Source organism: Ambystoma mexicanum, chromosome 9 (genome assembly GCF_040938575.1).
Source record: "Ambystoma mexicanum isolate Mex_15411 chromosome 9, UKY_AmexF1_1, whole genome shotgun sequence".
Lineage (NCBI taxonomy): Eukaryota > Metazoa > Chordata > Amphibia > Caudata > Ambystomatidae > Ambystoma > Ambystoma mexicanum.
In genome coordinates this window covers 55,835,459-55,853,840 of record NC_090931.1, presented here as the reverse complement: position 1 = coordinate 55,853,840, position 18,382 = coordinate 55,835,459, and the positions used below count along the sequence as shown (strand labels likewise).

The 18,382-nt window shown below is 46.8% G+C and overlaps 1 protein-coding gene across 3 annotated transcripts in view; it reads right to left on the bottom strand.

Moving 5' to 3' along the window:
* ZBTB44 (zinc finger and BTB domain containing 44) overlaps positions 1–18,382 on the bottom strand; it is a 564,887-nt gene that overhangs the window by 71,812 nt on the left and 474,693 nt on the right. For 2 of the 3 annotated variants that reach the window (XM_069614132.1, XM_069614133.1), the window contains one exon: positions 3,033–3,333. In XM_069614132.1, the coding sequence (XP_069470233.1) occupies positions 3,033–3,333 (301 nt within the window). The remainder of the gene's footprint in view (positions 1–3,032; positions 3,334–18,382) is intronic. The other variant, XM_069614134.1, reaches the window with a different exon arrangement.

Genomic DNA, 18,382 nt, shown 5'->3' with positions numbered 1-18,382 from the left:
TTAGCTGGTTATGTTCCAGGTTCTACATCTTCCCCTCTATCTTCTCCATCGTCCCTCGTAGTTGGATGGTTGAATGTCCGTGCGAAGGGCTCTTATCTCAGCCATGACACCGGCAATGTCCTCCTCGATAATGGCTTCACCCATTGTCAAAGGATTCTGGGCATCAGGTGGTTGCAAGTCTACTTCCCTCCTGAATTTTTGCAGCGCTGCAAGCCCTCCTGTGGCTACATCCTGTGCAGGCAGCCCCTCCCCTCTCAGAGCCTATGATTACTCCTTTGCAGGTCTGTCCCTGACGCTCCGTGGCTTGTTTCACCTGTTGTACGATATCTTCTATCCCTCACTCTGCGGGGACGGCCAATACACTGACCCTCCTGCCCCCAGTCTCTTCCTTTTGTGCCTCAGGAGGTGGGGGTGTTGTTATGGCTTCCCCTTTATATGGCAGGTTTCCCTTTCGTCTCTCCACCGGTCCTGGGGCTCAATTGTTAATATGGGGGGCTATCCCTGTATAGGTGTGACGCCTTCTTCCCCTTTGCAGGCAGTCTTTAAGTTGGGGCTGGTGGAGTGCTGCCGGACTCTGAGCTGGCTTGCGCCCTCACCTAGTTTTCCGTTCGCCACCGCACCAATTCCGTCTCTCTCCATCTTGCTCAGCAACCAAGGCACTGCAGGCGCTCGCCTCGGTCAGCGGTCCCTGTGGTGTCCCCAGAAAGCGCAGGAGTCCCCTGCGTGTGCTTCCGGGGCTGCTGTCTCTAGCCGATCCTTTACGCGCCTTGCAGGAGCACCCTTGCGCTTGTTCTCGCAGCGGACCCGGCCTCCTTTCACGCTCGCTTAGCTTGCTGTTTCTTGGCAGGTTCGCCAACGAATCTGAAGCTTATACCTCCTGAGCCTCCACATCAGACACCGCTGCATTTCATTTGGGAGGGAATGGGCAGCGAAATATGCATTTTGTCTTCTCTTAATCCCCTGCGGGTTACGCAGCTGCGAGTCAGAGCCATTGCTGTCTGCGCCCCCTGGTGGTCTCCCAAATCAGTTTTAATGTATTGTCCATTGAACGCTGCACCATTCATAGCATCCGTTAAGTGTTGCGCAATCCACCCAGAGCGATTTCAAACATCCAAGCAGAAACTAGCATGTTAACCAGTCTTGCCATCTAACTAAAAACCTTCCCACAGTACTAACTGCATGTACTGTTCTAGCTTGCAACCAGCCTCCCCTTTTCACCACACCAGAACCAAGTGTCGAAAGCCCAGGAGTGGGCCCAAAAAGCACTCCCGTTAAGTCCCACAGTTACGGGAGACCAATACGGTAGTGCGAAACAGTAGATATGGCAATTTGCTTACTGCATGAGGAATTTTTCAATTTTTCGTATGGCCAAATGCCTTCTGTGCGCTTAGATCATACAAGCGTCCCTGGAGAAACTGCCAGAAAATTTGGCTTTTAAAAACCAATGTATTTATTTTGTAAAGAAAAAAACAATCTAGGGATATTCAAAAGTATGATCTATGAAAGTGCCAATTCAGGAGCTTCATAGAGTTAGAATGCGGCTCACCTTCCATTGTGCCAGCTAGCCTTTCATGTGTTCAGCAAACTACTGTTCAAAAAGACAGTCAAAAACTCCACTCGCAGAAGAAGGCATTAACAAGGCTGCGTTCAGACTCGACATGCATTTGTGGAAGGCAGCAATAAAGGCTAGACCTCGACACTTTCACTTGAAATAAACATTTTGGTTTCGGAGTATAGAATGTCATTTTTTCTTCTTGTGTGTGCCTTTGAACATGAATAATTCTACCTGTTTATTTTTCTCAGAAGTTTAAATAAAATATTACATATTTTATGACTTACTAAGGGTTGAGTTCTAACCTAGAAAATCAAACTGTGCCCATTTAAGAAACACTAGTGGCGTTGCAGTTCTCTACATTTAAAGAGCGCTGATTCGGATGGCGCTTTTACATTGAGACTTCTGGGTTCGTACATCTAAATCTTTGCTTCATCTACAACAGCAGAGATGAATAATTGGCATCGTTTTTATAGTGTGTAATAAACACTGCGCGAAAAACACTAATGGTGACATGCTGTTTTTCTTTATTTACTTTTCCAAATCTCCTACTGCGTGTTAATGATTTACCTTATCGATTGATGAGTTAATGTTAATTGATTTTTCCACCCTGTCATTATTAGAATTCAAACGGACAATTCAAAATAGAAAATTTAAAATAAGCACAAAAAATAGATTATGGCTAATCAAAACATGGTTTAAAAAACAGGAATTTGCAATTTAGGCATTTGGTTTTTAGACCTTAAAAATCGGTGAAAATTCACATGCTAACCAATCCAAACGTTTTTTGAAAAAAGGCAAGCAATAACAAAATTGGATTATAAAAAAAGAAGCAAATGCAAAAGATACGATAGGCTGAAAATATGAGGAAAATCAGTTAAAAAGGAGGAGGGGTAGGGTAACAAAGTGGATACATTCCCATTGTTGCATGCACACTGCACAGATAATGTCTTAATAGGAGATAAGATGATCTAACCATACAGCTCAACGTGCTATAATGAGGTGTGTCTCGCGTGCCAAATTCGAACAGTGACTGCTTGCTTACCATGTACTGCTAGGAAGCAGAAGAGCTTGAAATAGAGACTGTCAAGCAATACTATAGTGCGACTGTGCGATAGGACTGAATAAATGTAACCACTCTGCAAACCTCCATGAACATGAACTATTCAAGTACAAGGTTTCATGAGGAAAATTAAAGTTTAATATACATTAAGGCCGACGTCGATCTTTTATGTATTACATTTAGTGTGCCCAACACAACACAGGATTTAGGTGCACCGAAGTCATTGAGATTCAGTGTAGAAAGAGCATAAACGAGAAACAATCAAATGTAAAAAGGATCGGCTATGTGGGAACCGATTAGAAAAGGTGCTAGAGTGGGTGGATGATAGAGTGCTTGGGGGGGGTGTCAGCAAAGCAGTGGTTCCCCCCTTTGGGGCTAGGGTTCGATTTGGTTTTTGTGCCTTGTGGTGCACCTCACCTGCTCTGGAAGTAGTTTGCAAGCTCTGATGCTTCGTGATTCAGGCTCCTCAGGTGCACGATTAAATTTCCAGAGTTGGTGAACATGGCGCCACATGTTTTGCACTCGTAAATCCGAGGCTTGCGGATAATATGCCTGGAAACCCGCATGTGGTGCTTATATTCCCCGAAGGAAGTGAATGTGGCGCTACAAATCTGGCACCGGAAACAGCGTTTACCTTCGTGCTTCAGACGATGCATCTTTAGGGAGTAAGCCCGGGTGAACTTTTTCCCACAGCGGTCGCACTGAAATGGTTTAATACCTGAAAAGAAAGATAAATGGATTTGAAAAACAGTGCTTCATCTTAAATCTGACAAACAAAAGTAAAGTATCAGACTTTGTTGAAAAGAATTAGCTGGACAAATGCGAGGGGAGCAATGAAGGAGTCACTATACCTTTAATACAAAATAGCCCAATATGATAAAACCGCTTTAAAGTTTATATTAAAAAATGACTTGACTGTAACAATGTATTAGGCTACCTTCCCAGACTTCAGGCTAAGTTCTGGGACATGCATACAAGATTACTGTGAGGCTCAAAATCTCTGACGAGCGGCGCACTGAGATTTTTCCCCAGTCTGGTTAACCAACTGCTAATGACTTGAATGACTCCTAATCCAAGGTCTCAATAGTATTTGGGTCCCTCATACACAACCAGTTTTCCAGCAAGTAACCTCCACTGGTTGGTGGCCGATTCTACTGGGGTGCTCCTTCCTGCAGCCATGGGGCACTTTAGTGGGAATCTGTGCAATAAAATCCATAAAGGGTCAAAATATTAATTTTGTTCAATATTAATGAATGGAACATAGATGCGGTCATGGCCACTGCTTGCCTCGGACAGCAAGGGCTGCAGTGGCCAAACCAATTCATGGCGGATTTGTGAACGGAACGCGACTACTACTTGCTGGAATCCACATGCGAGTGGCAGCCATGAAAGAAATCGGAATATGAAACCCTTCAGTGATTGGTTGGTGACCAAAGGTTTTGAAAGGATGTACCCTTGTGACAACGAGCTGAGTGAGCACTGTACGTTAAATGTTGCCATTTACCCTGGTAGTCTGTATCCTTATTTTATAAGATAAGGGTGCTTGAGAGGGAAGTCCCCCAGTTTTGAACTGGAAATAAGAAGATGAAGCTTACTCGAAAGAGCTGTGCCAAACCTCACCAAAAATGATCTGACAGGGACGATTTGCCAGCGTCGGAGGACAATGGACTTCTCACTGAGCAGTGAGAACCGAGGAACCAGTGCCCACCTCCCTTCAGCCTGCAGATTAGAACAGGACGCAAAATGCAACAATTCCTTGATCTTAGAAAGTGGCTTGTGGTTGTCCCTACGTGGACCCAACACGAAAAAGAAGGAGCACGGATACCGACAGTAGCCATGCATTACAGAGCCCGAGGTCGGTTGTTAATTAACCTAAGCAACAAACAGTTAAAGTACCTTTGGGACTCCAAAAGGCAACCTATTATCAAAGCAGCTAGACAGACTGCATCTCAGTACTCGAACCTTACAAACATCAAACTGCAAACTAATCAGCTTCGCCTGTTTGGTATTGTTCATGTGATTTTCCAATGCCACGTGTGTATAGCAAAGGAAGACTGACCCATATCTTGGTTGCAGGCCGACTTCTTAGATACCTGACTACGTGTGGTAAACATCTCAGAGCAGTCAAAGGCTACACAATGAGAAGAGCAGGGTTGTAAAAAGGTACAATACAAAACAGTAATTTTCACACAGTACATCTAAAAGTATGTTCTCTGTATAGGCTCTATGCAAGGGGCGGGGTGAACAGTTATTACAGGTAAATAACTTCAGGAAGTCACTCCATGTATTTGTATTTTATTTGTATTTTTATAGAGCTTTACGCCAAAGCGCTGTACTGAATAAAAAAATGGTACATAAAATGTCAACATGGAAGTAGCAGGTCCAAACAGGAGGCCAAGAGATATTTTTGGTGGATTCAAAACCGAGAATAGGAGGAGAGGCAACAAAGGGCCAAAGGAAGGGAATTCCAGTGGAGTGGGGCTAAGAGAACAAAGGAACGTAAATAGGACTGAGCACAGCGAGTACTAAATGATTGTGAGCGAACAGGCAGAGTCGGAGAATAGAAAAAGAGTTGCCCGAACTCAATACTGGAACCAGTCAAACTGCTTTACACCGACACTTCAATGAGGGTGAGACTAAACTGCGCTGGACAACTCTCCGACAAAATAAAAACGAGTGAAACAGAGGTGGCCACTGGCGCCCACCCTCTATAATATTTATACAGCCGACATCGAAGACAGAGGTCGATATAAGATCTTTTCCACTGACAGTGGGTGAAGTAAAAAAATCCCTCGCCTTATCTATGCGGACGATATAATTCTGTTGGACCACACAAAGATAGGTCTCCAGAGGCAACTAGACAGTTTGATTAACTATATCAAAAGAAACAAATTGGAAATTAACATCAATAAGACAAAAATCATGATCCTAGAAAAATCAAAAAGGGTGGAAAAAACGATGGAATATAAAAGAAGAAAAACTGGAAACTGTTAATGAATTTAAATGCATGGGAGTGACCATATACAAAAGCCCGGTCAAAATGCCAATGCAGGAAGTGCTTTACTTTAAGATGACGCCATTAACAGCGCAAACAGAAGCATTAACAGGAAATTTGGCAGATTCCCTCTTCTTCCTGTACTAATCTTCTATATGGCTAAAGTTATACCAACAGTACCAAAGGAATGGAAGCTATTCCCAAAATACCAGAGGGAATTTGGAATAAGCTAGAAGCTCTGTATTGGCGCAAACCTTTGAAACTGCCTCAAGGTACGCTGATCGCTACGGTTAGAAACAAACTTAGTCTAACCTCCTTGAAAGGCATTCTAGATAGAAATAGCCTGATGTTTTTTGGGAAAATCAACAGGATCCCAGTTGCTGCTGGATATCATCTGTAAAGAAGTGGAAGAAACCAAATGCTGATGGAGTGGGGAAAAGAAAATTCTGACCCTCCTGCAAGACATATAAAGCTCTAAGGAAGAACGTGATTTCAATCCCGAAAAAGTGAAAGAAAAACACAAAATTTGGTATTGGATCCAGGGTACAAAATCACTGCGCACCTGCCACCAAATTCGCAAGAAGTGGGCACACCACTAAAATATCTTGTTAAATTTCCGGACATGATAATGCGCGCAACATACCTGAAAGCATGGCTAAACGTGCTAAAAACAAACAAAATTTTAGCCATTAGGGGACAAGCATCACGTAATACCTGTTGCTACTGCAAGGATACTTTAATGAAAGAAACAATACGACATCTTGTGTCAGGATGCCCCCGGACAACTGGGCTAGAGAACTCTACCTAAAATGTCACTTGGAATCAGCGTCCATTGGGGGCATGGACTACTGGTGGGACAGACTGATCAGTGGCACCAATGCTGCTCTAGCAACAGCAACTGCACACATTTTAAAGTGCATAGGCCTAGAACAAGAAACTGGCCCACTGAATCAAGAGGTCGCAAAGAACGTAACGAAAACATAAAAAGGAAGGAAAAAAAAAGAATAAAGCAAAGAACGTGGATAAAGGAGGACTGTCCTCATGTTTTTGTAAAAATTGTCTAAACAACAAATGCAAAAAAAATAGAAATATACAATTGAAGAAACATTATAGGCAGATTTAAAGACAGAAAATTTAATTTGAGCTGAGAATGGAATGGAAGCAAATGCGCAGAAGGGCAGGAGAGTTAGAATAAGGAGGGCATAAGGAGAACAGGAGATGATCGACGAGTTGAAGATTGACTTAATTGGAGAAAGGCGGGAAGCAGGGAGGACAAAGATCAGAAATGAACAGTAAAAAAGTCAGGAAAAACTAAGGAGACCACAAGCTTGGTAGCATGAAAGGAAAAAAGTCTTGCTTTGCAGACATTGAAAAAGTGTGCTCTACAAGAACGAGAGAGAGGAAATATGATCAGTGAAAGAAAGAAGAATCCAAGTACACACCAAGATTACGAGCATTGGAAGAGGGAGGAAAAGAAACAAAAAGGGGAAAGAAGAGGTGGAATAGAAGAGGTATGAAAGAACAAAACCTCAGATTTGAAGGATGTTAGAACCAAATAACGGGCAGCCATTCAAGAGTGATGGCCGATAAACAGGATGAAATAGCTTGGATCTTGGAGGAGAAAGAAAAAGTTTAGTCTCGTCAGCATAAACAAAAGCTATAGAGGCAAGGGTACAAGTGTAAAGTGAAAAAGCAGGGGACCCAAGACAGAGCCTTGACGGAACCCAGTGAGAAAGAGGGAGAATAATAAACAGGCAGCCCAAGAAAGTGTAGATCCGATAGGAAACATACAATTTAAATCAATTGAATACAGAGCTGGAGAAACTCAGTGAAGAGAGGAAATAAGGGAGTGATCCACAGTATCAAAGGCTGCGGATAGATGGAAAATTAAGAGACAGGAGTGTTTAGTGTAGCTTGCAGAGAAAGAGTTACAGACAGAGTAAGGCAGTCTCTGGAGTGGTAAGGGCGAAATCCAGATTGAAAAGCAGGAAGCAGATAATTCAGAGAAATTAGATTTGTAATAGACTGCATGTTCAAGGAGTTTAGAAAGATAAGGGAGAAGCGAGATGGGCGTAAATTACAAAGGAAGAGATCAGAGAGGGTTTTCTTTTTTAGAGTAGGAATAATAATGGCATGTTTCAATAAAGAAGTAAAGAGTTATTAAAAAGAACAGTGACAAATGGAAATAGAGGGTAGACTTAAGATAATAGATGTCGTAGGATCAAGAGAAGTAGGGTGTGCTGTGGCTATTAGAGCAGCAGCGTCAGAGGAGGAAAGACAACAAAGAAACAGATGGGGAATGCAGATAAGAGAAAAGTGAAAAGACAGAATATTGCTGCGAAGAATAGTGACCGCAGAAGAGAAATATAGGACCAGGTCATCGGCGGACAGGAAAGAGCAAGCTAAGGAGAAGAGGGAGAAAGAATGCGAGATAGGGTGTGAAAGACAAGGATGAGAAGAATAGGAATGGAGAAGGCCATAGTAATAAACAAAGGTTTTCTCGGAGGAGAGCAGTGTCGAATAGGGAGTGAAGAGAGGCGAGAGCTGCAGAGTTAGAACATGAAAACTAATTGCGCCAGCAACGTTCTGCAGAGCGATGATCGCGCAGTGGCAAACAGAGCTGAGGAGTAAGCCAAGAATGAGGAGGCTTACAATACCCAGAAATTCAAAGTTACTCACCGTAGCGACTACCTTACTCCTAGTCCATAGTCCCCCTTGCCTGCATAGTGTATGGGCGTCCCTGCAAGGGGCGGGAGACGGAACCTTTTTCACCAGAAAAACATGGCATGCTCTTTAAATTTAGAGTCGCGTGGGGGCGCGCCCCAGGGAGCATTCGCTCCCCTGACTCTGCCTACTGGCCCCACTCCTCTGTCCCCTTTGATGCACTGACAATATTACCATTGCCTAATGACACCAATTTTATAAACGGGGAGGATGGTGGGACGTATGGAGGAAAGTGGACTATGGACTAGGACTATGTTAGTCACTACGGTGAGTAACTTCCAATTACTCCTATGTCCCGCCCTCTTTCCTCCATACTGTATGGTCGATTACAACTGAATGTAGCCCCAGGGTGGAGAGGTGACCCTCTAAGAAAACAAGTTCCTTAAAACTGCCTTACCAAATGCTGTGTCTGACCTGGAGCAGTAGTGCTTGCAGAAGGCCGAAGGCGTAGCTCATGTAGCCGCCTTACTGAAGACCTGCCAAAGAACATGCCTCTGGAAAGCCACAGCCATGGCCTTCACCCTGACAGCGTGGCTGTGCATATTTGCCGGAAGTGGTTTATGCTGCCTCTCATAAGCCTCCTTGACGGCCGCAACCATCCATCTTGCTATGGAGGCCTTGGAAGCTTGAGAGCCTGGCCTTGACCCACCAAAGGTGACGAAGAAGGTTTCTGACTTGCGGACGCTCTTGGTTTGATCCAGATAGAATTTTAGAGTACACCTGACATCCAGACAGTGAAGGACGCTTTGTGCATCCACCTTGGGATCTGCAAAGAAAGCAGGTAGCACTATCTCCTCATTGAGGTGAAACAAGGTGACTACCTTAGGTAGGAATGCTGGATGTGTTCTAAGGACCAGTATAGTGCTCTGAAGCCACCAGTGCCTGGATTTCACTGATCCTGCGTGCCGACGTGAGACCCACCAAGAGGGCTGTCTTAATGGTGTACAGCCTGATGTCTACGGACGCCATTGGCTCAAATGGTTTATGCGCAAAGGCGCTCAAAACTACATTGAGGTCCCACACCGCGTGTGGCTTCTTGATAGGTGGATAGAGCCTTGTGAGGCCCACCAAATGCCTATAGGTTCCGATGGCCGCCAGATAGGTGCATCACATGTCTACTTGCACCCCTGAGTGTGTGAGGTGTGCTGAGAAGGATAGCAGAGAAGGATAGCATGTCGTCCAAGGTGCAAGTCAAAGGATAGAGTTCCTTCAATTCTGCCCAGTGACAAAACCTAGTCCACTTGCTCTTGTACTAGCTCCTAGTAGCGTTGCTTCTAGCACCCTGTATGATGTCTAGGTTAGCCTGTGACAAATGCAGATGCTTTAGTGTGACCTGTTCAGGAACCATGCTGCGAGGGCTAACCTCGGGGGGGGGGGGGGGGGGGGGACATGGGGGACATGGATGACTCGGTACAATGGGAGAACATGGACGCCTATGCCTTCCCTCCTAATCCCCTGGTCCACAGAGTAATCTGCAAGATCAGGGGGAGACTGCACCTCTGTCATCCTGATAGCTCTGTGGTGGCCTGAGTGGCCATGATTCTCTTAACTGCTCAGCCTGTGGGAACAGGCCCCAGTACACATTCCGCTGGGTCCAGCCCACCTACTCTCACAGCAGGAGAGGCAAAGTGACTACCTTACTCCTAGAACATAGTCCACTTTCCTCCCACACATTAAGTCTTTCAGGACGGGACCCAAGCACTTTTGTAAAAGCATCAGATATTTTGCATTTTTGGCCTCCTTTTATTTTTAAACTAGATAACCCCGCCCTCCTGAGATCAGCCCCACGCATCGCCCTTCAATCTTTTTCTATCTCCAGGTCTGACACCATTTAAGCAATAATAGAGGATACTTTTTTAGAGGGGACAGTGGGCAGGCGTATGGAGGGAAGGGGACTATGCACTAGGAGTAAGGTAGTCACTACGGTGACTATTATACTCCTACATCCTGTCCCCTTTTCCTCCATACTTGTGGGAGATTCCCAAGCACGCACCGCAGTTAGTTCAGGTGGATGGAAAAAAAGAACCTTACTGAAATAAATTCTTAAGGACAGCCTGACCAAACTGGGCATCAGCCCTGGAGCTCAGGTCAAGCAGTAATGCTTACAAAAAGCTGATGGGGGAGCCCACGTAGCAGCCTTGGCGACTGTTTCCCAAGAAACATACTTTTGGAAGACAAAAGCAGCCGCTTTTGCCACGTACAAGACGGGTATGGATGCCCCTCAGAGGTTGAAGGCCTTGAATGGTATAGGCTTCAGAAATGCAGGAGGCAATCCATCGTGAGATAGTTGCCTTTGAAGCAGGTTTTCCTTTTGGGTTCCGAATGTGACAGAGTTGTGAGGAGCCCCCGAGTTCACTCGTTCTGTTGAGGTAAAACTTCAGGGCTCGCCTGACATTCAAGTTGTGTAAGACTCTTGGCAGCTGATGCAGGATTTGGAGAAAAAAAAAGAACAGGTAATGAGATTGATTGATTCAAATGAAAATCGGTAAACACCTTAGGCAGGAAAGAAGGATGAGTGCGGAGCACAACCTTATCCTTATGAAAGGTGAGGAACAGATGTTCCACAGACAGAGCCTGGAGCTCGCTTACTCGCCTCGCTGATGTCACTGCGATCAAAAAAGCGACCTTCCAAAAAAGGTATTTGAGATCAGTAGTGGCCATGGGTTCAAATGGTTTATGTCATAAGGGGCGAGGACCACATTCAAATCCCATTTGGGATGAGGATTGCGTACCAGTGGAAAGATGTAATAGACACGCAAAATGCCTTTTAATGACTGGATTAGTCAAAGAAAAGGAACAGCAGTCAGTGGACAGATAGGCCGCAATAGCAGACAAGTCCTGCAAGACAAGACATGAATGCCTGAAGCTGCAAGGTGAGATATGAACGAAAAAACAGTGTCAATCATAGCGTGCCTGGGGTCGAGCTGTTTAGCCTAAAACCAGTGGCAAAAACTGAGCCACTTGCTCCTAAATTGAGACCTCGTAGAAGGTTTTCCAGCCGTTTGGATAACGGGCATATTGTCTTCAGACAAGTTAAACTGTGCTAACGATCTGAATTCAGGCACCAGGCCGCCAAGTTGAACAATTGTGGGGAGGGGTGCCACATCTGGTGATTGCATTGGTGAAGCAGGTCGGGAATCAACAGCAATCTGATCGGAGGAAGAATCGACAGATGCCGAAGTTCGGAAAAACAGAATCTGGCTAGCCACCAGGGAGCTATGAGGAAGAGTGCAATTCGATGTATTCCTGAGCTTGCAGAGTGACCGATGAATCGGAGGCAGCGGAGGAAAGGCATAAGCCTTCATGTTGTGCCATGGAATCTTGAGAGCATCTCCCAGGGAGGACACCCTGAGACAGTCTCTGGATGCATACAGGGGAAGTTTGTTTGTAAAGGTTGCAAAGAGGTCCACTTCTGGAGTGCCCCGTTGGCGGAAAAATGGTGGGGAGAACATCCCCCACTCCTAACTGACTGCCGACTGGCAGCTGAGTGAGCCTGCAGTTACATTGATGTGACCCAGAATGTGTACAGCTAGGAGCCGAATGTTGTGCTGGATAGCCCATTCCCAAATCTGTATGGCTAGGTCCACAAGGAGGGGTGACTTGGTGCCACCCTGCTTGTTGCTGTAAAACATTGCCACAGAATTGTTTGTGCGAATATGGACTACCTTGTTCGTGATGGACGGTTGAAAAGTTTTCAGCACCAGAAAAACAGACAGGAGTTCCAGATAATTGATATGGAACTGCCTGTCCTGAGGTGTGCAAAGGTTGAATACTTCGAGGTGACACAGCGTCGCACCAAACCCCAGAAGGAGGAGTCCGTGGTAACTGTCACTTGTGGGCAGGACCCCTGGAAGGAGGGCCCCACTGAAAGGTTGTCGGTCGCAGACCACCATTGTAGATCTGCCGTCATGCAGAACGGACCCGGGATTATCTTGGAATCCTGGTCTGAAGCTTGAGACCAAGAGCCAACTGAGTACGCCTCTTCTTCAGACGTGCAAGAGGAAGGGCTAGCATGCAAAAAGCCATGAGGCCCAGGAGTCTCTGGAACCACCAAGCTATCATGTGCTAAGACTGGAGGAGGAACCGACACGTGGTGGATAGATCCACAATCCTGTCCGCCGTCAGGAACACCCTGGTAATTGACCGTATTCCAACGGAAACCCAGGAAAATCAGGTCTTGGGAGACCATCATGGAAGATTTCCGCCAGTTCACCGACAGCCCAATGTGGAACAAGAGCTGGAGGAGAGACTGGAGATTGTTCAATGCCGTCTGTGGGCAAGGACTGCATAGGAGCCAGTCATCCAAACACAGATATACATGAACACCCTGTAGCCGCAGGAAAGCTGTGATGACTGACATCTTCGTAAAGACACACAGCGCCGAGCTGAGACCAAAATGGAGCACACAGAATTGAAAATGTTCTCCTCCCAGAGAGAACCGCACATATTTCCGATGCAGCCTCAATATCAGATGTTTGGGAGAATTCTCATTTTATGGCTAATTTCCCTCACCTAGTGAGTCCCCCAGCAGCTTTGCTGGAGTTATTTCTTTCACTTGGTAAGAGTGTGCCTCTTTTTACCACTCTTACCTGTGCTTTTGCCATGTGCATTTCATCTGCTTTTGTGATTGTGGACTCTGGAGTACACCACATCAGTAGCCCCCTCCTTTTGTGTGTTACACAGCACCTTCAGTGCAGGGACACAGGGTTGTCTTTTAGACTTCCCACCGACTCCATTTCTGAGGCCGACTACTGTCCCCCAGAAAAGGGTAAAGTTGCCATTAACTTTACCTAGTCAGTTAAACACAGATCCAGTACACCCCATTTTACATGGAGTACTGGAAAGGGTTACTCCGTATCCCTTTTTATCTGTACCTCCTAGAGAATTTTTTCGCTCTTTTAACATTTAGACTTGGCTGGTGGCAGCGGTATTTACCCTAACCTTTCTACTGTGATTATATTATATAAACGTGGTATTGTTTTAGGCTATTATATTAGCCTCGAACTTAAACCCGCTTGACCAAATACTTTTTCTTTTGGCTCTGGTCGGGTTCACTCGCCATTTCTTTTTGTTAAAGTCCTTCTTGTGTTTTACTTTGTGCGGCAAACCAGGTTTGCTTCCTTTGTTCACTGTCTTTTGGCGGGCTTCTGCCAAGAAGCCCTCCTCCAGGCGCCTGGGTGTCTAGGTGGGCTGAATGTCAGGGAGGGGTGTAGTCACCCTCTGCACAGGGTATCCTAGGAAACCCAAGTCGCACTTTGCCATGATTAGCTGAGGTGGTTGTCCGGGCTGGATAACCCCCTTGCTGCGTGATTGACAGCCAGGCTGTGTGAATGGGGGGTTTTCTCATAAAAGGCAGGTCTCTTGGGCTAGAAGTCAGAGTCCCCACTGGAACTACAAGGAACCGAAGAGAAGCATAGAAGAAGACAGCTGCTGCAACTACCCCGTCCCGGTGAGGCCCTGCTGCAGTCTTGAGGTATCTACCCTTCGACGACCAGAGAAGATCCAGTCCGGAGTCTTCTTCCCTTGAGCCTGGTGGGAATAACCAGCTCATGCCAGAGGATCCTCCTCTTGGTCGAAATCGCTGAACACTGCTGTAGTGGTCCGGATAGCCATTTGAAGAGCCTCTCCTGTTTTTAAGGAGTGCACCTTTTATTCACCGTCGCTGTTGCCGGCTTCATCCCTGTGTGGTGCAGACCCCTCCAGACGTCGTCCTTCGCACCGAAGCTCCAGGAACCGTGGGTCTGCAGGAAACCAACAGGAACAACTGCCGTGGCACCAGCTTCTTCATTGAATAAGGTACTGTGTTCTGCTCGAGGAATTACGGTGAATCTCTTTTCTTCGCCTCCAAGGCTTGACCTTGTTTTCCCTCCTTTAACTTTTGCTTCCTCTGTTGATAATATCCAAGTACTCCTGGCAAAGTTGAATCTTGAACTGTGTGATCCTTAACAGGAACCCGGTTCCACTTGACACTGGCTCTGGCCTATTGACTCTTGAATTCCGTCAAATAGTGTTATCTGATTCCGTCTGCCTTCACAAAAGTATTGCCTATGATTTTTGCCCCCAAGTCTCTCTGGTTAACTCGGGTGCTAAGTGTGTTTTTGCCCCGGTAACATTTCTTGCAGCAGATATGCGTTTCTTTAGTAAGACCGAACTGTCATTACTGTCAAAAAGTGATCGCAAGTGAATTCCCAGTAACATCTTGTTTCACAACACTGGTCCGTTAAAACATAGGGTACTTACCTTGAGTTAGAGTGTACCAAAGTGAATTGGTTGGTTGTAGTGTATTTTACGTATGGTTTTGAATTAATAGAAGTGTTGTGTTTATAACAATTGATTTAAAAATAAATGTACTTCTATTTTTTACCTGAAACCTTGAGTCAGTGTTTGCTTGAGTCATAGTAATTGTGGTCCTCTTGTGTAATCTCTGCTACTGCTCTTATACTCTTGAGATCAGCCTTGCTGCTCAGCTACTGCTACAACTTTAACATAGTAGTACGGGCTTGTACCAAAGGTAAAACTTGTATTGCCACCTGTAGTCTTAATTGTGTGTAGTGGTCCCTAAGGGCACTGCATAGGATTCTGCCTAACATCAGGATGTGCATGTAAGCATCCTGAAGGTCCACTACACTGAGCCAGTCGCCCTTCAGAAGAAAGGACTTTATTTGGCAAGGCGTGATCATCTTGAATTTCTCTTGGGGAAGAGAAATATTGAACTACGAAAGATAGAGGATAGTGCGCAGCCCAGACTGGTTGGGTTTGGGTACTGTGAATAGACAAGAGTAGAAGCCCTCCCCTTGCTCCCCAAGGGAAACAGGTTCCAACGCTCCGAGGTCTATGAGTGTCTGGACCTCGGCTCTGAGGAAGGGCGTCCCAATATGTTGGAAGGGAGGGTTGTAGGGTAGGGGCAAGGCGAAAGCACGCCCGAGCGATGGACAAAACCCATCGGCCTTCGGTGATAGTCTGCCACGCCACCAGATGAGACGAGATTCGTCCTCCAACCAGAGCCTCGTGCGACCGACAAAATATATAATATTTGTCACCAGGGAGACCTTTCCCTGGATTAGAGGCTGTTGGCCGAGAGAAAAAGCGACCACCATGCCGTTGTTGCTTTCGGCGAGTCTCGCCTGGTGCGCACAACAATCCTGTAACCCCCTGAACCCAGAGAAAGAGTCTGGGACCCTAACCTCTGTGTATAAGGGGCCTTAGCTGGAGCTTTGGCCAAGACCGATAAAGATTTGGCTGTTTGGGTACTTGCTTTGCTCCTCATCGGTAGAAGAATGAAACAATTCCTTTCCAAAAGGAATGTCCAGGACTTCATCTTGCACTTCCTTTGAAAACTTTGTCGCGTGGAGCCACGCCTGGCGGGAGGCGTCAACCCCTACCATAAGGCCGTGAGCTGAGGTATCTACGTGGTGTGCCACAGCTTCTAGTAGATAACACTCTGGCGTCCGACAAACCGGCTTTAAAGTCATCAACCCCATCCGCAGGAATGCACTCTTGAAAGTCGGCTAACTCTATAGCCTCAGATTGGCTGCTGCCAGGATGAGCTCGGTGTTAGCTTGACGAAGTTGTAGCGCCAAACTGGCAAAGACCTTCTTGCCCAAGGAGTCCAGAAGTGTATCCTCCTTGGATAGGATTTGGGCCGTTGAAGATGCAGAGGCCGGCTTGGACTGGAGGGTGGCCGTTGCCACCACCGTTGAGGATGGTAGCAGACAAGCCGATAAGGCTACCTCCTCAGAGGTGCGTAGCTTGTATCGAGCATTAATTCTATTTAATGTGTAGCCCAGTGTGGGGTTTATCCCAGACTTTGCAGGCCTCAGCCAAGATGTCCTTCTGGAGGAACAGGCCAGTGCACGCTTGAGGAGACAGGGTAAAGGCTCCCGAAGGCACCCCCTCCTGAGGAGTAGCGGCCTCAGGCACTGGAATACTAAGGAGCGCCATCCTATCCAGGACCCGGTAAAGGAACACTCACCGAGCGGGGCTGCTCATCGCTGTCCTGATCCGCTTGAGGCTCATCCAACGAGGCGGGAACAGAAGACTGGTCCACCACGTATACCGCCTCAGGTTTTAAAGTGTTGTCCCAGTCCGCCGGTGTCTCCTCTATAGGAGACAATGGGGGCAGAGGAGAAAGAGATGGAGGAGGCCCAGAAGGAACCGGTGGAGGGAATGGCACAACCGGAACCTGCAATGGAACAGCCGGGGAAGAAGGAGGGACAGAAGGCTCAGGATACATTTCCCTGAAAAGACACTTCAAATACGCCTTCATAGGGTCAGAGTGCATGAGCATCTGAAACTTCCCAAAAAACTGAAGGCTTTGGAGCTGGTACAGGAAGTGGCTGCTTGCGAGGGGCATACCCCCATGAACGAAGGAGGGTAGTTGCCAGGAGGGCCCACCACCGGCCGCATTCACATAAATCAGTGAAACGGAAGCAGGAGGTAACGAGACATGAGGCAGCGGGGTCCGGGCGCGTCTTTCAAATTAAGGGCAGAACGGATTTCTCTTGTCCACATAGCGTGGAAAAGGCTGCTCCGCCCCAAAAGGAATGCTCCAAGCACCAGACTGTGTGAACATCAGTGCAAGAGGGGTATCCAGAATGGCCGCTGTAGACCACGGGGGTTGGGCCGCCATTTTGTCAACACCCGAGGAGAACTGCGTCACATGTGGAGATGAGGCAATTGTCTCCTAAGGGGAGTCAGGGGACTTAAGTAACACCTTAGCCTTGACACAAGGATCCTCGGCAGAGTCGATACTGGGTGGTCTTGGATGTTTACTGAACATCATAGAACCTGCCTCAAAATTAGCCTCCAGTGGAGGAACCTCGGCAGAGCCAGTAGTGGAGGGGTAATGGTCCATGACCACCCTCTTTGCCTCCTTGACAGAACCGTTACCACCACAACCCTGAGCGTGGGATGTTTGAGGTATGTACCTCAATGACAAGACTTTCAAAGAGGATCTCTCGGTTCTGTCAGTGCTGACTTTAGCACCGAGAAGAGGAACCTCTGGTTTTAACTCAGGACGTATAGCTCCCTCAAGAGGGGCCCGAGCTGTGACTCGATATGAAAAGCTCCAGAAACAGAGACATCAGGGCAAAACCCAGTATCCAGAGCCAAAGACGAACTGGGCTGGCCCTTTGCACCCAAATGGTGAACCTCGGAATGGTGTCCGGTTCCGACAGGTCCGCTGCAGGAACCCTCAGAACACTCCAGTGCGACTAATAGGCCCTTGGGGCACCTCAGGGGAACCCTTGGTGACAGAGCTACACAAAGTAAAGAATTTAAAGGGTGTTTCTTCTTTTCGTCGATGAAAAGCTGGAAATAGGGTGGAGGAATGTGCTGAAACACTTCCTCCCAACGAAGAAGACAACGTTGGAGTGCCTGGACAGAGGGAGTCGCAGTAGAAGCACGAATCTCAGCAATGTTCCGGGCCTAGACATTCCAAGCTGAGAGGATGGGGATCGGCCCTAGCGAAGAGACGTTTGTATGAAGAACAGGATACGAATCTCAGACGCTACAACATAGTCGGAGGACTAGATGACCGAGGAACCGGAGCAGGAAGGACAAAGGGAATACAAATAAAAATTCCCAGTGATGCTAGTGCGTGAATCCCCGACCGTGCGGAGAAAAGGACTGAAGGGCGATGCAGAGCTCAGGAGGGCGGGGTTATGCCACTTGCGGAACACCGCGTAAAAATGAAAGGACAAACATTTGACATTTTTGATGCTTTTTACAAAAGTGCTCCAGTCCCGTCCTGAAGGACGGAATGTGCCACAAGTATGGAGGAAAGGGGACAGGATGTAGGAGTATAAGAAAGTGCTGAAGAAAATAAACTGAGCAGCGGCTCCTTAGAGTAATTGCTTCGGAGCCCCCCGCCACACGCCTATATTCTCTGCCATTCAACTCTAAATCAGTTTCAAAAGCAGAGGTCATCCAGATCCTTAACGGACTCCAACCCTCGAGATGTCAAGGAGATGTCTACTCGGCCATAGTCATCAGGGACTGTGTTGAAGTACTAGCTCCTGTCATCTCCACACTCACTTTGTTCACTTCT